Source organism: Canis aureus, chromosome 6 (genome assembly GCF_053574225.1).
Source record: "Canis aureus isolate CA01 chromosome 6, VMU_Caureus_v.1.0, whole genome shotgun sequence".
NCBI lineage: Eukaryota > Metazoa > Chordata > Mammalia > Carnivora > Canidae > Canis > Canis aureus.
The window spans coordinates 46,260,814-46,280,145 of NC_135616.1; the positions used below are offsets into that span (position 1 = coordinate 46,260,814).

A 19,332-nucleotide genomic window follows, 5' to 3' on the forward strand; every position below is an offset into this window, starting at 1 on the left:
GAAGATGCTTTTTATATAGATTAGAAAGGAAGCTTTTTAACTTTATGTCCCCAGGAGGTTGTAGTGTTGACCTGTGTGAGAATTCTACAGGTGGTTGGCAGAGCTGTCTACAACCCGGTGCAACATTTCCCAAAGTATGACATTTGAAAATTATTTTAGGTGGTACCTAGGGGGACTTTTACATTTTATTCAATATTTATTTTTATATATTAGAATAAAATTAGTCTATCAGACCTGTCCTTCCCTGTGTGGAAATCAACAGTCTGCCCCCAAATAAGAGCAGAAATAGTTTCCTCAGAGTTTGTATAGCATAAGGAGTCAGCCACCTTTAAACTGTCTCTGACTCAAAGGCAGGTAGAAGAGTAGGAAAGCTTCATAGCAAGAATAGGGAAGGCTCCAGGTGTGTGCCCTGATGGGCGATTGTTAGCATGAGGAGATGGGTATCTTACATGATTGGTTTGGGAAGCCTGTTTAGCTTTTTACTGGTTGGTCACAGCTGGACGCAGGGGCAGAGATTTGGGAATGGGCCAAGTCTTTACTGTTCTGGGCAGATTTCTGCAGAGCTTGTGATTTTTGTCTCCCCAGGCTGGTTGTAGGGGTTGGGGGGCAGAGTTTTGTTGTCACATATAATCTGGCCACTGTCTGTGTTCATAGCCCCTTAGTAGCTAGTATTGCAAGGTGAAACTAAATCTATTTAGGGAAAATATATGTACACCTATATAAAGAAGCATATTAAATAGATAATACAGATGGCATTTGGACATGGCAAAAATTTTGAAGGTGGTAAATGAAATTGGAGAAGAAAACTAAAAATTGGAAGACTATAATTATGTATTAGGCTTTTCACTAAATGGTTTCTGTATTTTATTTCATTTCATCCTCTTAATCACTCTATAGGTAGAATATTACACCCTTGAAATGAAATATGAGGATCCTGAAATTTGAGGTAAAATGTGAAGCAAATGGTCCAGGGTTGCACAGATAATAAACAGAGGGGCTGAAATGATAAACCAAAGCTTCTTGACCTCAAAGACATTGGTCGAAAAGGAGGAATGAACCCTTCCATGAACCGAGATACTGGCTGTGTAAAAATTACCTTTCAGTTTTCCACTTCTGGGGCCTTCTGTTTTCTCTTTTTCTTCACAGAACACTCTTTTTGCCTGAAGCGGGTCTAAATCATAATTTCTTTCTCACAATTTTTAAATGTCTGTGGCTGTTAGTCTTCAGTGCTATGGCTCCATGCTCCTTGTTTGAGGCTGGCCTTGCCACGTGCCTTAGAGGATGCTTTTGCTCATGGTTGTCACCTCTGCTTTGAGATCATTCAAGAAGTCATGTGGGTCTTGCCCTTTACCTCTTCTCTTGCCCCCTCAGTTCTTGCTGCTATATTAAAGCAAATATTCTCTGCATCCTCGGAGACTTCACTGTGGCCTTTATCTTTATCGTTATGCCATTTAACTTAAAAGTGTGGGTTGCAGGAAACATGAATGAACCCTTCCACCGCCGTATCTAGTTGCAGCAGGCGTTGCACTCCTTTGCTTTCACTCTAGATTGTGATGAATTGCTTTTAATGCCCCAGATACTGACATACTGGTTTTTTACTTATATAAAAAATAACCCAATGATGGTTTTGAAACATAAGTATTTAATCATGTTAGGAGGGAGTAAGTACAGAGGCAGGCACTAAAAACATAGACAATGTGAAAACAAATTGTTTTATTCTGGTATTTAAAATGACCCGTTCAGGGGTGCTCAGGTGGCTCAGTCACTGAAGCACAGGACCCTTCTGTGCTCTCTCTCTCTCTCTCTCTCAAAGTCTTTTAAAAAAATAAAAATAAATAAAATGACCCATTCATTGGGGGGAAATTTTTAAAAATATCTATAAAGAAGAGGGAATCCCTGGGTGGCTCAGCGGTTTAGTGCCTGCCTTCAGCCTGGGCGTGATCCTGGAGTCCCAGGATCGAGTCCCACATTGGGCTCCCTGCATGGACAGCCTTGCTTCTCCCTCTGCCTGTGTCTGTGCCTCTCTCTCTCTGTGTCTCTTATGAATAAATAAATAAAATCTTTAAAAAAAATCTATAAAGAAGAAAATTATAATCTTTTATAATCCTCCTATCCCCAGAGTTAAGTTATTAATATTTTGTATTTTTTTCATTTTTTGTCTATACATGTATTTATATGTATTTGAAATCCAACATGTGGAATTTTATACCCTGCTTTTTTCTTTTAACACTATAAACATTTTCCCATGTTGTTAAGGACTTTTCATAAGCATTTTATATCATATTGTAATAGTTCTCCTTTATCATTACATAGTTAAGATCATTCCTGCATTTTTTTTTAGATAGAGTTTTGCAAATGAAATTACTGGCTCAATGATAGTAATTTTTATATTTCTTTGTAATGTATAAAGTGCTTGATCTGGAAAGGTCATACCAGTTTGTATTCCTGCCATGTACTAATGTTTAGAATAGCGCGTTTTCTGTTCTTTTCCTGTGTAGTTTGGATGCCATCCGTCTTCATTTTCTCTAAGACCTCTCAATTATGTCATCCCTCTCTTGAAGTGCAGGACCCTCCCTCACTACCTTCTGTCATCATCCACACCAGCATCTGAACATGACCTTGTACCTTCCATCTGAAAAACAAATGCCCTCTCCCTGGACACGTGCTACCCATTCCAGCTCCCTCCTCTATTACTGCTTCACCTTTTAATACAATTTCTTGAATACTTTGTCTATATCCCCAGCCTAGACTCTCTTACCTCGTGGTTACCGTTCTACTTTCTAGCCCACTCCAGGCTAGTTATATTTCTTACCACTTCGCTGGAAAAGCTCTTGTCAGAATCACAAATGACATCTATGGTTCTCATCCATTGGACGTATTTTTTTGCTCCTCTTTTACTTCTTACTATCATTCAGCACAGTTAGCAACTGCTCCTTGTTGAAGCACTTTCTTATCTTTGCTTCTTCTAACTCATTGGCCATTCCCTTTTTTATTGGCTTTTGAAACTCTGGCTGAGGCCTAGATAATCAGAAGGCTTGTGCCTTAACCTAGGGCTCTTTCCCTAAAGACAGCTAGAACTCCTTAGGTGCTTTTTTCCCTAAGAACCTCCTTCTTCTCCCAGGAAGTCTGGCATTTGATTCCTGCCTTAAAGTCTGTGGACTGTTAATGGGTTTGTAATTTTAAGGCTATGTGCTTTTTAAACTCAATCTTAGAAAATTCTAAGATTTTAGTTTTCTGAGGTTTTCTTTCAACTGTTATCCTTTGAACATTAAAGAACTGACAGCATGACCAGAACTGTTTTCTAAAAGAATATTGTGATTGCCTGTCTAGTCCTAACTGTTCTTGTCAAGTTTTAGGTAAAATAAGTTTTGTAATCCAAATTTACAATGGCTCCTATGTTGCATTGGCAAGCTAAAAGTTCTCAAAAACTCTTTAAATTTTTTATCTGGAATAATTAAAATATATAATTGACATAGTATCAAATGCTGGCTTTCCGAATATCTTCCTCACAATGCATTAAGACAAAACTGAGTTTATTGCTTCCTGCAGTTTATTGCTTCCACCACCTGGACAGAACCTTGGCATGTCTTAGAAGGAAGAAGGCAAGGTTGGTATGTATTGAGGACCAATGTTTGGCTTAAGATGAGTTCATCCAGGGGTGTATGTGTGTGTATTTTATATAAAGATCAATATACGGGCAGCCCGGGTGGCTCAGTGGTTTAGTGCTGCCTTCAGCCTAGGGCCTGATCCTGGAGACCTGGGATCGAGTCCTACATCAGGCTCCCTGCATGGAGCCTCCTTCTCCCTCTGCCTGGCCTGTGTCTCTGCCTCCTCTCTCTCTCTCTCTCTCTCTCTCTCTCCGTCTCTCATGAATAAATAAATAAATAAAATCTTTAAAAAAAAAAGATATACAACAGTAAAGAATTGAAAGAATCTTAAAGAGACTAAACACTTGATACTTACCATTGAATAATTGACGGGTGTTTCAGAAAGTGAAATAATGAACAGTCTGATTCTGTGCCTGGGCCAGGGTCTCCTAAATCCTTTTAGTGTAGATGGTAAGTTGTCTTAGGGATGCAGTAGTTCCAGTCTTCAGTATCTAAGTTGTATGGGGTTTCTGTTAGGCTATTAATGTCATAGGATCACAACATTTTGCATTAAGCTTTTATACTGGTGGTTTTTCACTTGGTTTAGAGAGATGGAGCTAAATGCCACACAGGTCAATTCTTATAAAATGTTAACATTCCCTTACAAGTGACTATCAAACCAGTGTTACAGTTCTCTTGTTGTTGTTGTTGTTGTTGTTATTATTATTATTTTAACTCCAGTCAGGTTCAGGTCTATTTAATTTTAGAGTTGATATTGATAGAATGTTTGTGATGTTTCATTTTCTTGGGTCTTTTTTTTTTTTTATTAGAAATATTTTGAAATACGAGGGTAGAGGTTCCTTTTCTGTGGACCAAGAGAATGTGGTCATGAATCCTAAACCCCTAAAGTATTTTTTGAAGAAGACTAGACTTTTCAGCTTTGCATAATTCAACCTAGAAATTGCAAGTAAGGGCAAGAATCCTTATAATAATAAACCTTTGAAGTTGATTTATGAAGACTGACCCTAGGATGAAATGTTGTCTGTTGTCCGCCCTTTATTTTTCCTTCCTTAACAGATGTCAAGTTGAGCTGCCTTGTCCTGGTTTTGACTGGTAGTGCGTATTTAGCCCCAGAATCTATTATGTAGGTTGGGCTTTTAAATGTTAATGTGTCCACATTCACCAGAAACACTTAGACTTATGTGAATTGCTCATTTTTTACCCTAACCTGGGGATGTGGAAGGAATCTGTTGAAGGACCCAGTGGGGCCCAGGGCTAGAGACAGGTTTTCCCACAGTGCTGACCTCGCTCCACTTGGCTCAGGCAGGGAGCTGGGGCTCACTTACCTATACACCTGCTTGCAGAGGATGGGGTTGGCAGAATTTTATACGCCTTATTTTGGCTTTGTATGGATGGATTCATGTAGGATGCCAGGTGTTTGGGTAAAACAAGTTCCTCTTTGCACTCTGTCCCCAGCTCTTCTCATGAAGATGCTTTAGTCTTTAAGGGCTGTGCAAACCATAGAAGAAGACATATTTGACTCTCAGTTTGTGCATTCTGATCCATTTAGAATTTCCTATCTTACACCCTTGGTCCATTTTTTTTTTTTCTTACGTTGTTTTGACAACTCTTGTATGGCTGTGGGACTGAGTACTTGTCCCTAGATGAAGAACTTTCTCTATGTTGAGAGGATATTGGTTTGATATATTGAGTAACTATGAAGTTTTTCATGAAAATTGTTATTTTGAGAAATTACAGTTATAAGTTATCATAAAAGCCAAGCTTAGATATTGGTCAAAAACCATATTAAATATTTACTATATTTTTAGGTTATTTTCTCCATTAGTTGAGTTCACCTTATATGTTAAAATAGTTTTCCATCTGGTAGGTAGGTCAAACGGTACTGACCCTGCTTTTTCCGGTAGATTAAAAAAAAAAAAAAAAACTGACTTGATCCAGGGAGTTTTTTCAGGTGTTATTGCCAGGATTCACTAAAGTGTCCTTAAACACATATTTAATCAAGTCTTGTACCTTTCATAAATTATTAAAGTGGATTTGGTCTTGATACTGGGGAGAATGTTATCTTGCTTTTGGAGCTATAGATGGATCAAAGTTAAGATCCATTATAGTGCTCAGAAATAGAGGAGTCAGGACAGACCTGAGAGGACCATTAGCACCCACCCACCACCCACCAGCATAATACCATATTAATGTTGGAGGTGTTAAACTCCAAATCTGCCCTGTATTAGGCCTTTATGAGCAGTAGTAACTTTTACTACAAAAAAAGGCAGTAGCTTCTGGTCTTCTACTAAGTGCTTGGTAAATGAGTGGAATGCACGTAATCAGTTCTGTGTGTACTTGTAGCTACTACTGTGAGAAATGTACTGGTGTGTTGCTTATTCATTTTGAATCATTATGACATCTTTTAGCCACATACATTTGGCATATGTATCTTTTTCATTAATACTCTCAAATCTCATAAGACATTACCATTTTCGCTAATTTTTCTTGGCAGTGTTGTTTTGGAAGAATTAACATATATTTGAGCTGTATTTTGAAAGAGCCAAAGTGGCCTTTAAAAGGAAAGACACATGTTATTTTCTTTTACTTACTTGCCATTCAGGACCTAATTTCTGTGCTTCATGTCCCTGCTTCCAACCCTCACTGATCCCTGTGTGCAGCAAGTGACATTTTTGCTCGATTATATATATGACTCTCATCTTTGAAGTAGAGACAGAAGAACAGCTGAGATCTGCTGCGCTGTGTTCCAGCCAGGAAAGCACACGTAATTTCTCTTCCCTGCACCTTTGCAGAGAGAGAGTGCACTTTTCCCTCCAGGGGTACAGCAGCACCCCCTTATCTGTGGTTCTGCTCGCCATAGTTTCAGTACCCGCAGTGGTGAAGCAGATGATCCTCCTCCTGAACCTCTGTCAGCTCAGCAGTAGCCTTGCGCTGTATCACAGCATTGGACTGTTCCTCCCATCCCACAGGCATTTTATCATCGCAAGTCACCTCACACATCAACACAGAAGCAGCAAGATAGTTTGAAAGCCAGGGAGAGACCGCATTCATAGAACTTTTGCTACAGTTTATTGTTACTGCTTCATTATTAGTTATTGTGGTTAATCTCTTAGGCATTTGTGAATTAAACTTTATCACAGGTGTGTGCAGAGGGAAAAACACAGTGTATAGAGCGCTCAGCACCTCCCGAGGTTCAGGTATCATTGGGGGTCCCAGCAGGTATCCCCTGCCACGGGGGGCCTCCTGTATTTTCCTCATTCCAGTTAGGTGCTGAGATCCTGCCCGGTAGTCCTTCAGGGTTAGCTCCCCTGTCAACACTTGGCCGAGGTTCCCCTTTGGGCCCCAGTGAAAGTGAATTCTCCTTCCTGGAACTCTGCCAATCCCTTGTCAAGACTTTTCTTATGTAGTTGTAATTATCATGGTAGGGGAACACCTTGTGTACTTGATTTCCCCGTCCATATATGAGGGCAGATTAGCACAGTAGTTGCCTTTCATTTATTTTTCTCCATCACCTTGTGAGTTTTTGCTGACTTGTGATTTGTTGAAGGATGGATTTTATTTTAAAATTTAAGTATCTGTCATCTCCCCGTAGGAATTTAACACTTAAGTTAATATTTTTTAAGGATGAGCTGTATCTGTGTGCTGTATTTTTATTTATTTTTAAAGAATTATTTATTTGAGAGAGGGGGCTGAGGGAGAGGGGGAGAGAATCTCAGGCAGACTCCATTTGGAGTGTAGAACCTGAGGTGGGGCTTGATCTCATGACCCTGAGATCATGACCTGAGCAGAAACCAACAGTTAGATGCCCAACCGACTGAGCCATCCAGGTGCCCCTCCACCTGCTTTTGTATCCTGTGGGATGCTTATTAAAAATGCAATTTTTCAGAAACTGGAATTCAGATTTTTAGGTTTGATATCCTGCAAGATGGTTATGTGTGCATTAAGTACTCTGGTAATTCATATTTACACTAAAGTGTACGCCTTATTTGCTTAAATTTTGAAGGAAATCAGTAGGAAAATCTAGTTCAGTTTAGGGTATTTCTTTTTTTTTTTTTAAGATTTTATTTATTTATTCATGAGAGACACACACAGAGAGAGAGAGGTAGAGACACAGGCAGAGGGAGAAGCAGGCTCCATGCAGGAAGCCTGACGTGGGACTTGATCCTGGATCTCCAGGATCACACCCTGGGCTGAAGGCGGCGCTAAAACGCTGAGCCACCGGGGCTGCCTAGGGTATTTCTTAATACATAATTATGTCAAAATATAACTAACTCTAAGATTCGGTAAGTTTTATAATGTAAAAATTTTCCCTCAGTTTTGTGTTTAAAAAATTATGTCTTTGAAGGAAACGAACTTCCTTATTGATTCTGTTTTTTATTTTGATTACTGATTTTTCATACAATAGCTCACTGATGTATGTGGGTTTATGTATAACTAAAAATAGAGATGTAGCCAACTGGTTCTGTTACCATGTAAAGTAGAAAATAGGACAACTGAGTAGTACTCGGTGAGGAATAGTCTCAACTGTTCTTTGAATTCTACTGGTTTTTTTCCCCTCATTTTCCCCTGATTTTGCCCTGTTTCATCTTGTCTCCATTATTTTTGGGTATATGTAGACTTTTTCATTTCAGGACCTCCTGTCTCACACAACATTGGGACAATGGCCCAGAAAAGCATTTCTGAATCATTTGAGGACGATGTATATGTATGATTTGTTGTATCTGACTTGGAAAAAAAAAGGATGTAGATTTTGTAGGAATCAGTTTCAGATGAAGGTTCTTGAGAGAGACAACTGTATTTAAATGGAATTTTGTAGTGTCATCGAACAAGAAGCCAGTGAAAATATTTGATGCATTGTTGTACCATTTCCCGTAGGGGCTGGTAGTCGGGTTATGCTTTTATCTTCTATCTGGTTCTGAAAGTAATGGTGAGGTGTGGAGGCTTTGAGTGTAGGGATCCGATCCTTGAATTCAATAACTACATAAAGTGGGAAGTATTAATGTGACCCAGTGGCTTGTCTAGAATTCTGAAGAACATTTAACTTGTAGTCTCAGATCTGGAGATGGAAGGGCAGTTGAGTCAAAATCAACTAGGTTCAAAGTGATAAATTCTATATTTACCTCTACTGTGACATATAGAAAAAGAAAATAGCTTTGAAAGCCTGGCTTTCTTTTCCTTTTTTTTTTTCTTCTTCTTCTTTTTTTTTTTTTTTTTTTTTTTTTTTTTTTGAGTAGTGACAGGCATCTATGAATAGTGATGAATTCAGGAAAGCTCCTAGGCTAGACATTATCTTGACAGTTGGCGGACAGATGCTTCTGATTTGAGTGTGAGACTGAGGTATTCAGAAAGCACTTCAAAATACTCTCCTATGCCAGCCAACTTTGTTTTCCTTATATCAGGATTGAGTTTTTAGCTGCTTTACAATAATGCTTCTTGAGCTGGTCAGATATTTATGATTTGCTTATTTTGACTATAATAACACCTAGTTGATTTTATAAATTGTCTTTCAGACTGTATTACTACTTGTAAAATGATGTATTTAAAAAAAAAGGACAACAGATAGACACCAACAGTTTCATTTTGAATATTTTAAATAAAAATTGGAAATGTTAAATGAAAAGTAGCTTTGATAATTTTGAAAAAAAAAAAAGTACCCAGATTTCTTTCATCTATTTCTGGAGAAAGATAAATTACTTCCTAGACAAAGTATTTATAGTGATTTGTTTTTATGTTACATATTTGAGGTAGGATTTGTCATGAAATTTCTTTTTCTGAGTTGATAACTTTATTGAAGACATGAATCTTCACATCATTTTTCTGCATTTAGGAAGAATTTTTCCTTTTCAGGTGGGGATTAGACTGGGCGTTCTCATCCAGGTTTGCTCCAGCTTGGAATTTGCTCATCTTGTTCATTTGAAAGAATGTGTTGACTCTCTATGTGTAATGTGAGGATCCTCTATTTAAAGGCTTTTTGGCCTGGGAGTATGAGGGTCACTGGAAAAGATGTCTTGTGATTGGGGAGTGCCTTTTGTAAAACAAATTCTGGTAATTATATTGTTTTTCTCCTTTAGCATTTTATTCATGTGCATGAACTCAAAGGCGTGCATGGAATATATTTTAGAAAAATAAAAAAATTAGATGGAGCTGCTTTGATGGAATTGTAAATATAGGTTCTTTCTCCTTCAACCTATATATCTTTTTTTCTTAAAGTTTCATATTATAGTGTGTTTCTCTTATGATAACAAGTTCAAATGTAAGCATACGTGCAACATGATTTCAGCAGATATGTCAAAACATATGCATTGTTCTTAATGTTAAACGTTTTGTTCATGAGAATGACATAACACCTGCTATGACCTTTTAAGCTGTATAAATTTCAGCGACTGCAAAATTAAAATGTATTCATTTCCAAAATGTGTTTGGAAATTATTTGGAATGTTTTATGCTTGGCTCTTTTAGAGATTTTTATTATGTAATATGAAGAGATTCAAATCTAGTATAAAAATGGAAGCATATCATCATGCCTGTATTTATTTTATCTTTTAAAAAATGTTATTTATAGGGTAATCTCACCTCTGATGTTCCTTGTCCAGGAGCAACAGATAGCAAGCATTATCCAATACTGCACTAATAATGTTTCCTTTTAGCACTGACAGCCGTTGATTCTATGCCTATATTATGCGGATACCTTCTTTAAGAAGGCAGGATAGAATAGGGTTATAATGAAATAATAAATTTTATGGGTTTGTTAATTTCTTTTTCTTCCATGATATAAAAAACAGTGAGAAGATATAAGAATTGTAAGAGTGCTAGTTATTTATCCTTGGCAGCCCTCTTTGCCAGTGGAATGTGTTACAGCATCTACTTTGAAAGAATGGTTTGTATGCTTATTTTTTCTGAAAGATATACCGTGAGCTAGGAAGATGTTAAAAAAATAAAAAGACAAGTTGTGATTACATTTTGTGTTGTCCCAAACTGCATTAACATTCATTGCCTATTACTAGTGTATAATTTTAAAAGATACTTGTATTTGAGGAGAGTATCTCTTTAACTGGCTAAATTCTTCTTTTAAGGCAATATTGTGATGTTACCAAGTCTGTTTTTCTCTCCTCACATCTTTTAGATCAGCACAAGTAGGCCACATCAGGTTGAGACCTGATACAGGATAAAAACCTCAGAACTCTTAAGAAAATAGTCAAGCAAAGGAAGATTGCACTTATTGTGTTTTAGTGATATTGGACACTTGCTCATATGTGATTTAGTACTTTTTACTAATGAAACGTGTTTTTTGACTGTTTTGTGTGTGTGTGTGTGTATGTGGGGTTGGGGTATCTTACAAAAAGATTTTAAGTTCCTTAGTGGTTGAGACTGCCTGCCTGCCTGCCTGCCTTCAGCATGGTACCATTTATAGCTAAACAGTTGCTTTCGTTCTTTATGTGTCCTTCACAGTACAAGGCAGTAATGTAAGAATTTACAATAAGTTCCATATAGCAGAGATTGGCTACATAGTCACTCAGTCTCTGTGCATGCCATCACCAGCACCCCAGCAGGAGTTAGACCATATTTCCCAGCTGACTTAATGGCTGGTGTGGCCAACAGGCCCCCTTCTGGCCTCTGAATTGTTAGCAGCATTAAGATACGCCACTTCCAGCCATGCCTCATAAACATCTCCTGTGTCAGTTCTGTTCCTCTTGTCCCTTCTCCTGGCAATCATAAGGCCAAGGAAGGAGTCTGGGTCCCTGAATCACTGCCTGGAAAAGAGCCACCTATGGAGAAGGTGCATTTGTTTGACTTTATGTGAGCCTCAAGTCAATTTTGGTTGTGTTTGCGAGTAAGATCTTGGTGTTTAGCTCTTTCAGTAGCTCACTAATACATTCGACACTGGTTAGAGTGAATGATTTCATTTATTTAAAATTTAATTCTCATTTGTTAGTAACTAGAGGTGGGAGTCAAGAAAGGGAAGTGGAACTGAGGAGTGAGAAGTTGAGTGTGACTCCACTTGGAGGGAGGAGTCTGCATGGAACTCAGTGAGGGGAAGCAAGTGGGGTGCTGTGTTAGGAAATTGGTAGGAACAATTTAGAGCCTGGAATTGTAATATAGGCAAATTAAGAGGCCGTCCTTGGGAGTTGGAGATATAGGAGATGTTGTGAATAAGAAAATCAACTCTGAGAGTTGGAGAGGTTTTTTTTTAAAAAAGAATTTACTTATTTATTTTTAGAGAGAGAGAATGAATGAGGAGAAGAGGGGCAAAAGGAGGGGGAGAGCAAGAATCTCAAGCAGACTTCACACCCAGTGCAGAGCCTGATGTGGGACTCAGTTTTATGACCCTGAGACCGTGACCTGAAATCAGAGTTGGACACTTAACTGACTGAGCCACCTAGGCGCCCCTTGGAGAGGATTTTAAAAACACTATTAGTTGTTTAAAAAAGAATTTTTGCCTCCTCATTCCCTGTGCAGTTTTTTTTTTTTTTTTGGTTGCTTATTGTAGGTTAATGAATATCTTGACACAACAATGATATTCAGAAAATGTGACATATTTAAATGAACAGAGGAGTTGCCAACCTATATATCTTGTGTGCTGTGATTTAGATTCATTACTTGAATTATTTCCTGAATGAGTCATTCTGTTAGGTACATGAAGATAATTGAATTATGGCCGTGTTTTATGCATATCTTTAATACAGTATATCATATTATACAATGCCTAAATATAGGTGAATATACCTTGTGTTTCAGACATTAAAATATTGGATAGAATATTTAAAGAGGAAAACATTCAACAACTCATTTTACCAACATTTACACTTTATATTTTCAGTTGTTAGCTTTTAACTTTTTGTGCCTCACAACTGGATTTTATCACCCAATAAAGAAAGCAAATGGTAAAATATTTGTGGCTTAGACAGCTTTTCAAAAAAGCTTTAAAAATGAAGAGCTAATAATATGTTAGTTAGAAATATACTACATGACTGACCTGATATTTCCGATTTTCATATCCTTTGTAAATGATAGTAAAGAGAATATGTGTTGTTGTTAACTTAGGAATACCCATGTCCTTAGTCTTGCCAGTGGTGGCAGTGGCTTTAAGAGGTAAAGGTTTTTAATCACTGTCCACAGCTGCTTTAGCTGCACATGTGCTTAGTGCTAAGAAACTATGTGACCTGGGCCTTGGGCATCATTGGTCTGGAAGCAGTGGCTACGTCTGATAGAAAGTTTTCTTTCTTTCTATGCATACCATGCGTCATAAAAAGAATATAGTTCTCAGGGTGCTTGGGTGGTTCAGTCAGTTAAGTGTCCGACTCTTGGCCTTTGGCTCAGGTCATGATTTTGGTCCTGGGATCAAATACCACTTTGGGCTCCATACCCAGCATGGAGTCTGCCTGTGATTCTCTCTCTCCCCCTCTCCCCCTCCCCCCTGCACATTCTCTCTCTCTTTCTCTCTCTCTCAAATCTTTCAAAAAAAAAAAAAAAAGAAAGAAAGAAAAAGAAAAAGAATATGGCAGTCTTCTTTTACCATATACTTCCTCCCATGCATGTAGAAGACCATAGATATGTTGTATGTTCAATGTCTTGAACTCATTATAATTCATCTTAAAAATAGAAGTGCTAAAGGTGATTTATGTTTCCAGGATTTCTAACAAATATAGCATAGAATGTATGCTCTATGGCATATAGGTTAGCTAGAACTGTACTGGACTTGCAGTCAAAAGAACCAGTCCATGCACATTTCCCTTGCCAGCCCATAGTTTTGGTTTCCTAATCTGTAAAATCATAACATTCTAGAATCTGAGTGTTACTAGCGACCTAAGGAACAATCTGGCACAAGCTTACACTCCGATTTCTTTTTTGTCTTTGATACATGGTCATCTAACAAGAAGAGACTCAATTTCTTATCTCTTCTCTCAGGTACATGCAGTTTGGAAATGGCTGAACAAAATATCTCCCCATTCTCTGTGTGCTGTCTCCTAGGGCAGAGAATAGTAATGGGGATATTAATACCCAGCCTGTCTCCCAGGTTGAGGGGGGGACATTGTGAAATGAGATTGAGAACAAAATGACGTGTTGTAAAAACATGAAGTCTTGGGATTACATCTACTGGGTAGTGGTTTTTCAACTAAGGGCTTTATGGAGGAATGGACTACCATTTATATTAGTAACATTTTTTCCTGTGGTCAACTGAGCCTGAAATCTCTGACAAATAACCTTTGGAGGCTTGTCTATGGTTTGGCCAGTGCTTCTAGTATTTTTTATACTGCCTCATCTTTGAAAATGAATGATCCTCATGCACAGTTTAAAAACTACAGAACAAGACTTTTCTTGAGTAGACATTTAGATCCTTGTTGGGGTGGAGGGTGGCAGGAGTACAGTTCCTATTGTAACTAAAGATTGTGATACAAACAGGACCTGTCATATGGTTACATAGAAGTCATTTATTTACACAGTAGTTCCTGCCTCTCCCCCACCCTGGTGGATTATTACTTACTCTTGTAGTCTGCCTAATTTACAAATTAAACTTTATCATGGATATAAAGATTTACTAGCTGTATTACGGATTTTAGGGAAAAAACATTGTACATACAGGGTTCAGTCCTGTCTGCAGGACAGTCTCTGCAGTCTCAGGCCCCCATGGGGGGTCTTGGAATGTACCTCCTGCAGATCTTGGGGGACACTGCATGCTTCTGCTCTGCAGTTTGTGTTCTTCTTGAATATAGTGTATAAAACTATTCATTGGGGTAAAAACATAACTTTTTCATGTGCTAACAGTAAATGATGGATTCAAGTGACTTCTGCCTATGCCTTAATAGTTCTGTTTGGTGGTTATCAAAACACAAAGCAGTTTTGGGGTAAGTTTCTTTTATATATATAACATATTCAGTGACTTACTCCATAAGGCCTTTAATTATTAGTAATTTTTCCAGTTGTTTAATCTGCTAAGCTAGAAATCTCTTTCTGGAAACATACACATGTATACACACACACTTAACCTGGCCAAGTGTGCTGGAGATGCCAGTGATCTGTTGCTTTATCCACAGCCCTTTCTGAGGGAAGCTCACTGTCACCCCCTGTTGTCTGGGAGGTAAACACCCCTGTCCCAGTCAGGTTGATAAGTGGGCATCTGACCCAAGAGCTTCTTCAGGTGATTGGAGAGGCCAAAGACCGAAGCAGCAAAGCAACAGGGAGGTGAAGCCCTAGCTCATGTTGCAGTTGGAGTGGCCATTACGGGCTGCCCACAGTCTGAGTTTAGTAGGGAACAGCCCCTGTTAGCAAGCTGAGGAACTAGCAGGTAGAGACAATATGACAGATGCAGCAGACATTCTGGTGGGGAGAGGAGAGGGCTGGGGAGAGGGGGGAAGAGAGAACAGATAGAGACCCTGACCACACAGTGCACAGTCCTTGAACAAGACCAAAGGGAAGTGGTGTTTGCAATTTCACAGATCTCTTTGCTGAAGTTCTACCTGCGCTAGCTCTTTTCTTTGGATGAGGTGTTTATACTCTTATATATATATTTTTTGTTTATACTCTTATAATAAATAATCCTCTGCTTGTATTAGCTTCAGTGGGTTTTCTCTCCTGGCATCTGGAAGAGCCCTGAAAGCGCACTGAGGCTAAAGAGAAAATATCAAAGGTGTATCTTTGAAGCTTCCTACTGAATATGATTCTGGAAATACTGTTCTTCCATTTCTACATCATCATAATGATATATTAAGTAATCATTTTTAACTTGTAGGCCCTCTTAATTTTAAATTCTACAATAGGGATTATTATTAATTGCTCTGCTTTTGTTACAGAAATGAGAAATGTATTATAACTGTGGCATGGCTTGTATTTTTGCTGAGGAAGTCCACGTGCTTGGGTTAGTCTTGAATCTTGAAGGCTTGGCTCCTGTTTGCCCTCAAAGTGAGGGCACCAGTAGCCCGCTGCACTGTTTGCCCAGTGCTGTGTCACAGCTTTTGACTAACTGTTCACAAGTATTTAGGAATACGCCATCCACTATAAATTGTGTTACCTTTAAACCTTTAGGGGGACTTTAGTATTTCACATTTAACAAGAGGACCTCCCAACTTCTGTGATTGGGGGTTAGGCATGAGCCCTTAAAGAGATTCATGGTGGGTAAATCAAAATGATGATGCCTACTGGATTTGCTGGTATCCTTGGGTTGTGCAGGTCTAACTTATGCACATTTTCTTAACCTCTGCTTCTACCTGATTTTCCTTCTCTCCCTCTCCGTCTCCTGCTTAGGGAAAGGATAGTCCTCAGAATTGTAATTACACAAAGAAAACATTCTTTCAGAGCTATCATTTGTACTCTTGACAAATGCTTCATATTAGAAAGGACTTTTAAAATAGCCTTAATTTGTCTCTGTGTACAATTAGATTTTTTGCACTGTTATTGAGATAATGAGAAATGGTTTCAGGTAGTTTAGACACTGTTGATGGATTTTGCTAGGAAGCACTAATGATCAGATAAAGAAGTCAAGCTCATCATTCCCTTCAGTTTTCAGATCTTATATTCATATCCAACATCTTAAGTATTGTAACTGAATGGAGCTTTAAGCTTACAAACACTTCCTCAACCTGATTTCCCTAAATGGAACCAAGTACCTATTTATCCAAAGAATGGCTTTTTACTGTGGTGTAATAAAGAGGCCAGTCATTTGATGGCCACGTCTTTGACCCTATTGTCCAAATGATTTTATTCTCTTATTTCTTTCGCTAACTAGGATAGTTACTGTACTATATATATTTCTGCACAGTTTTAGAAAAACATTTATTTTTCTCATTATGTAGATTGAGTCTTTTTTTTTTTTTTGACACCAGACAGTATGATGACCTTATTTACATAATAGGATTCACCTAGTTTGAAAGTTTACAGACTCAGACATGTATTACTGGCCAGATAATTCCCCAAACAAAGCATCCGTGTATATGTCAAATCAAATTATCTGTCAGAATGAGCTTTTAAGATCATTTTAATATTTGAAAATATTCCATAAATTGTAAAGCAGCATACAAAAATGAGATATTTTTATCTTAAGGTAAATTGGTCCTTTGGCCTGATTGGTACCATGAAGAGAAGCCACTATACCGGTAATGGATGATAAAGTTTGTATCTTCTAAGCCAAAATAGAGATAGATCCTGGACATTGGGGGAGCTTGTTCAATAGGGCTGTTCCTTCTCAATTTAACTACACCTGCTTTCTTCAGTAGGATCAGTCTTCTAGTATACTAACCATTGACATATGTATTTTTAAAATCACAGATGACTTCAAGCTTGAGTGGGGACTCTTTATTTCTATGTTGACCTAATAATTCAGTAAAGTATTTTACTTTTTCATATCCCCAAAATAGCGATCAGGGCAATACTTGTGGGTACATGTAAATCATAGAAATTCAGACCTATGATTTCATTCCCCTTGAAGTTTCAATGATCCTATGTGTTCTAGTCGAGTATTTCGGTTTTAGAGTGTAGTTTATCGAAGATAAAGACTTTATATTTTGATCTTTAGAGGCACACAGCTGGCATTGAAATGAATCTACTTCTGATTAGAGAAAAACTCTTACAGTTGTTTTTTACACAATATTTTGTCAGAAAAATGTCACTTTGATGTATATTGGACCTTGATAAGCAATGCTGTTATTGATAAGCAATGCTTGATAAGCAATGATGTTATTGAAGACTTTTTTCAAATAGTAGGTGGATTTTTATAGGGTTTTGAAGTAGACAAAAATATTAAGCGAGTTTATATTCAGATTTTATTTTAGATATGTGAAGACTTTTTGACATTATATCCTCCTCCCTGTGCCTTAGCAGGGTGCTTGGCACATAGTACTGAATTAAGTATTTAATAATTGACAGATTTTCTTGGAAAAAAATTTAGGACACATACAAGGAAATTCTTTTAGGTCTAGATTTACTGATATGTATGGAGAAGAGTTACATCTGCTTCAGTGAGATACAGAATTGAACCAGATGGTCTTAATGAAAGATCATTTTGGTGATCTGGTATCTTTGAAATGGGTCCGTAGAAATGTTTTCAATAGCTATAGCTTCTTGTTTTGGAATTTTCAAAATATACCATACCTTAACTTAGCAACACTCTGAACCTGTCCTGGTCGTCCTTCTTTTTTACTGAGTTAAGGAAAAAACATTTTACCAAGTGGACACATTGTTTAATTTTGTTTTGCATTTACTAGATTGCAGTGCGAGGCCAATAAATTAAAGCCAGGCAGTTCTGTTGCTAATTACACACAACTTCTCTTGAGTATCAGATATTCAAATCCATTTTATGAATATGGTAGGGAGAATAACAACTGTAAAACAAAGCAGTGTGCATGTAAGTGACTGTTAGCGTGCATTTCAGAAAGGATAAATGCTCACCATATGGTACAATTACTGTGTCCAAGTTTTCAAATTAGCTTCTCTCATCCTCCTTATTACTGTCTTTAAAAAGAGAGGAAAAAACCCAACATGATTTATCTACTCTGCAGCAGAACTCTTGATGCAAAACAGCAGCCCAGTTCTGTCCAGTTTTTTTTTTCCCTTAGCATAATAGAGGCTGTCGGACTTTTTTATACTAATTACTGTGTGAGCCTCAGATGAACCCCCTTCAATTCACAGGGCTTTGTTAAGGGAGGAGCTGTCAATGTGTCTGCCCGTTTGCAGCTGTGCTGTGGCTTTAGCTTGCTTAACATTATGCTGCTTTTTAGACTTGACAGAAGGGATTTTTTTTTTTTTTTTATTAAGGCAAAGCAGCCTTGTAGCGAAATGGTTTAAGCAGCTGCATTGTAGGAAAGCACAAAGAAGTTATTATTGTGTCTGTTTAGGGGGGTAGGGACGGAGGGGGAGATATTCGGCTGCTGTTGATGCCGATTGTTGACTTGCCATCTGCCAGATAGGGAGAAGAAAAAAAATGACAGCTCCAGCAGGGTGTTCAAGAGGTTGTTTGGAGAGACGCATAAACATGTGCAGATGTCGAACTGAATAATGGCTAGAACTTGAGACGGTTTATGATGCTGCTGATGTTTGTGCATATACAGAATGAATGTATGTGTGGATTTGGTTAACCAAGGGTACATACTAATTATCATTGTTTTCCTGCCTCCCCCCTCCCCCTTATTTTGTTAATTAGTTTAGGGACTTAATACTTCCTCTTCCTTCTCTTATGCACGTATAGTTGCGGAAAGCAGCTTCTCCACTAAATGGCAACGCAGACTTTCTGGCTGCCCTGTAGAGACGACAGCTAATCTAGTTGCTTAATACTGGGTGTGAATTGTTAACTGCTAGTGGGAGATTTTGGTTAGGAAGTCGGGCCGGTAAATTGCCATGCTTCTAGTTGTGTACACGAGCCACGAGCAGTTTAACACTCAGTCCCTTCAACCGTTACTTGGGACTGAATGGATTTATTTTATGGCCGACCACTAGGGGTGAGATAGAGAGTCCCGAGTTTATTTTACCAAGTAATTCTGTCCTACTTTGAACTTAGATGGGACTAGCCGTGAAGCAGAGTTACATGGGAACCAGGCCTTCTTGGTTAATACTCTTTTTCTCTCTCTCGATCGTCTTTGATTCTGTAAATGACAGGCGTGCATTGTCATCATGGAGTATTGGCTTGGCGGCAGGTTTCCTTCTGAGCCATTCTTGTCATTAAGTATCAGAGATGTGGTATTGCTGTAATTTTTTTTAAATGCTACGGTCACACTTGGAATGTTTACCAAATACCTGT

At 38.1% G+C, this 19,332-nt stretch overlaps 1 protein-coding gene across 9 annotated transcripts in view; it reads left to right on the top strand.

The window, feature by feature from the left end:
- The window catches only part of AKT3 (AKT serine/threonine kinase 3), a 308,906-nt gene that overhangs the window by 96,928 nt on the left and 192,646 nt on the right, over nucleotides 1-19,332 (top strand). The window contains exon 1 of one of the 9 annotated variants that reach the window (XM_077901456.1): nucleotides 13,394-13,514. The exons of 7 other annotated variants lie outside the window; for them this stretch is intronic. Coding sequence is in view for 1 of the 2 variants with exons in the window: in XM_077901452.1 (XP_077757578.1) it covers nucleotides 16,675-16,696 (22 nt within the window). In the remaining variant the exon portion in view is untranslated. Of the gene's footprint in view, nucleotides 1-13,393; nucleotides 13,515-16,659; nucleotides 16,697-19,332 lie in introns of those variants that run through there. One more of the 9 variants, XM_077901452.1, reaches the window with a different exon arrangement.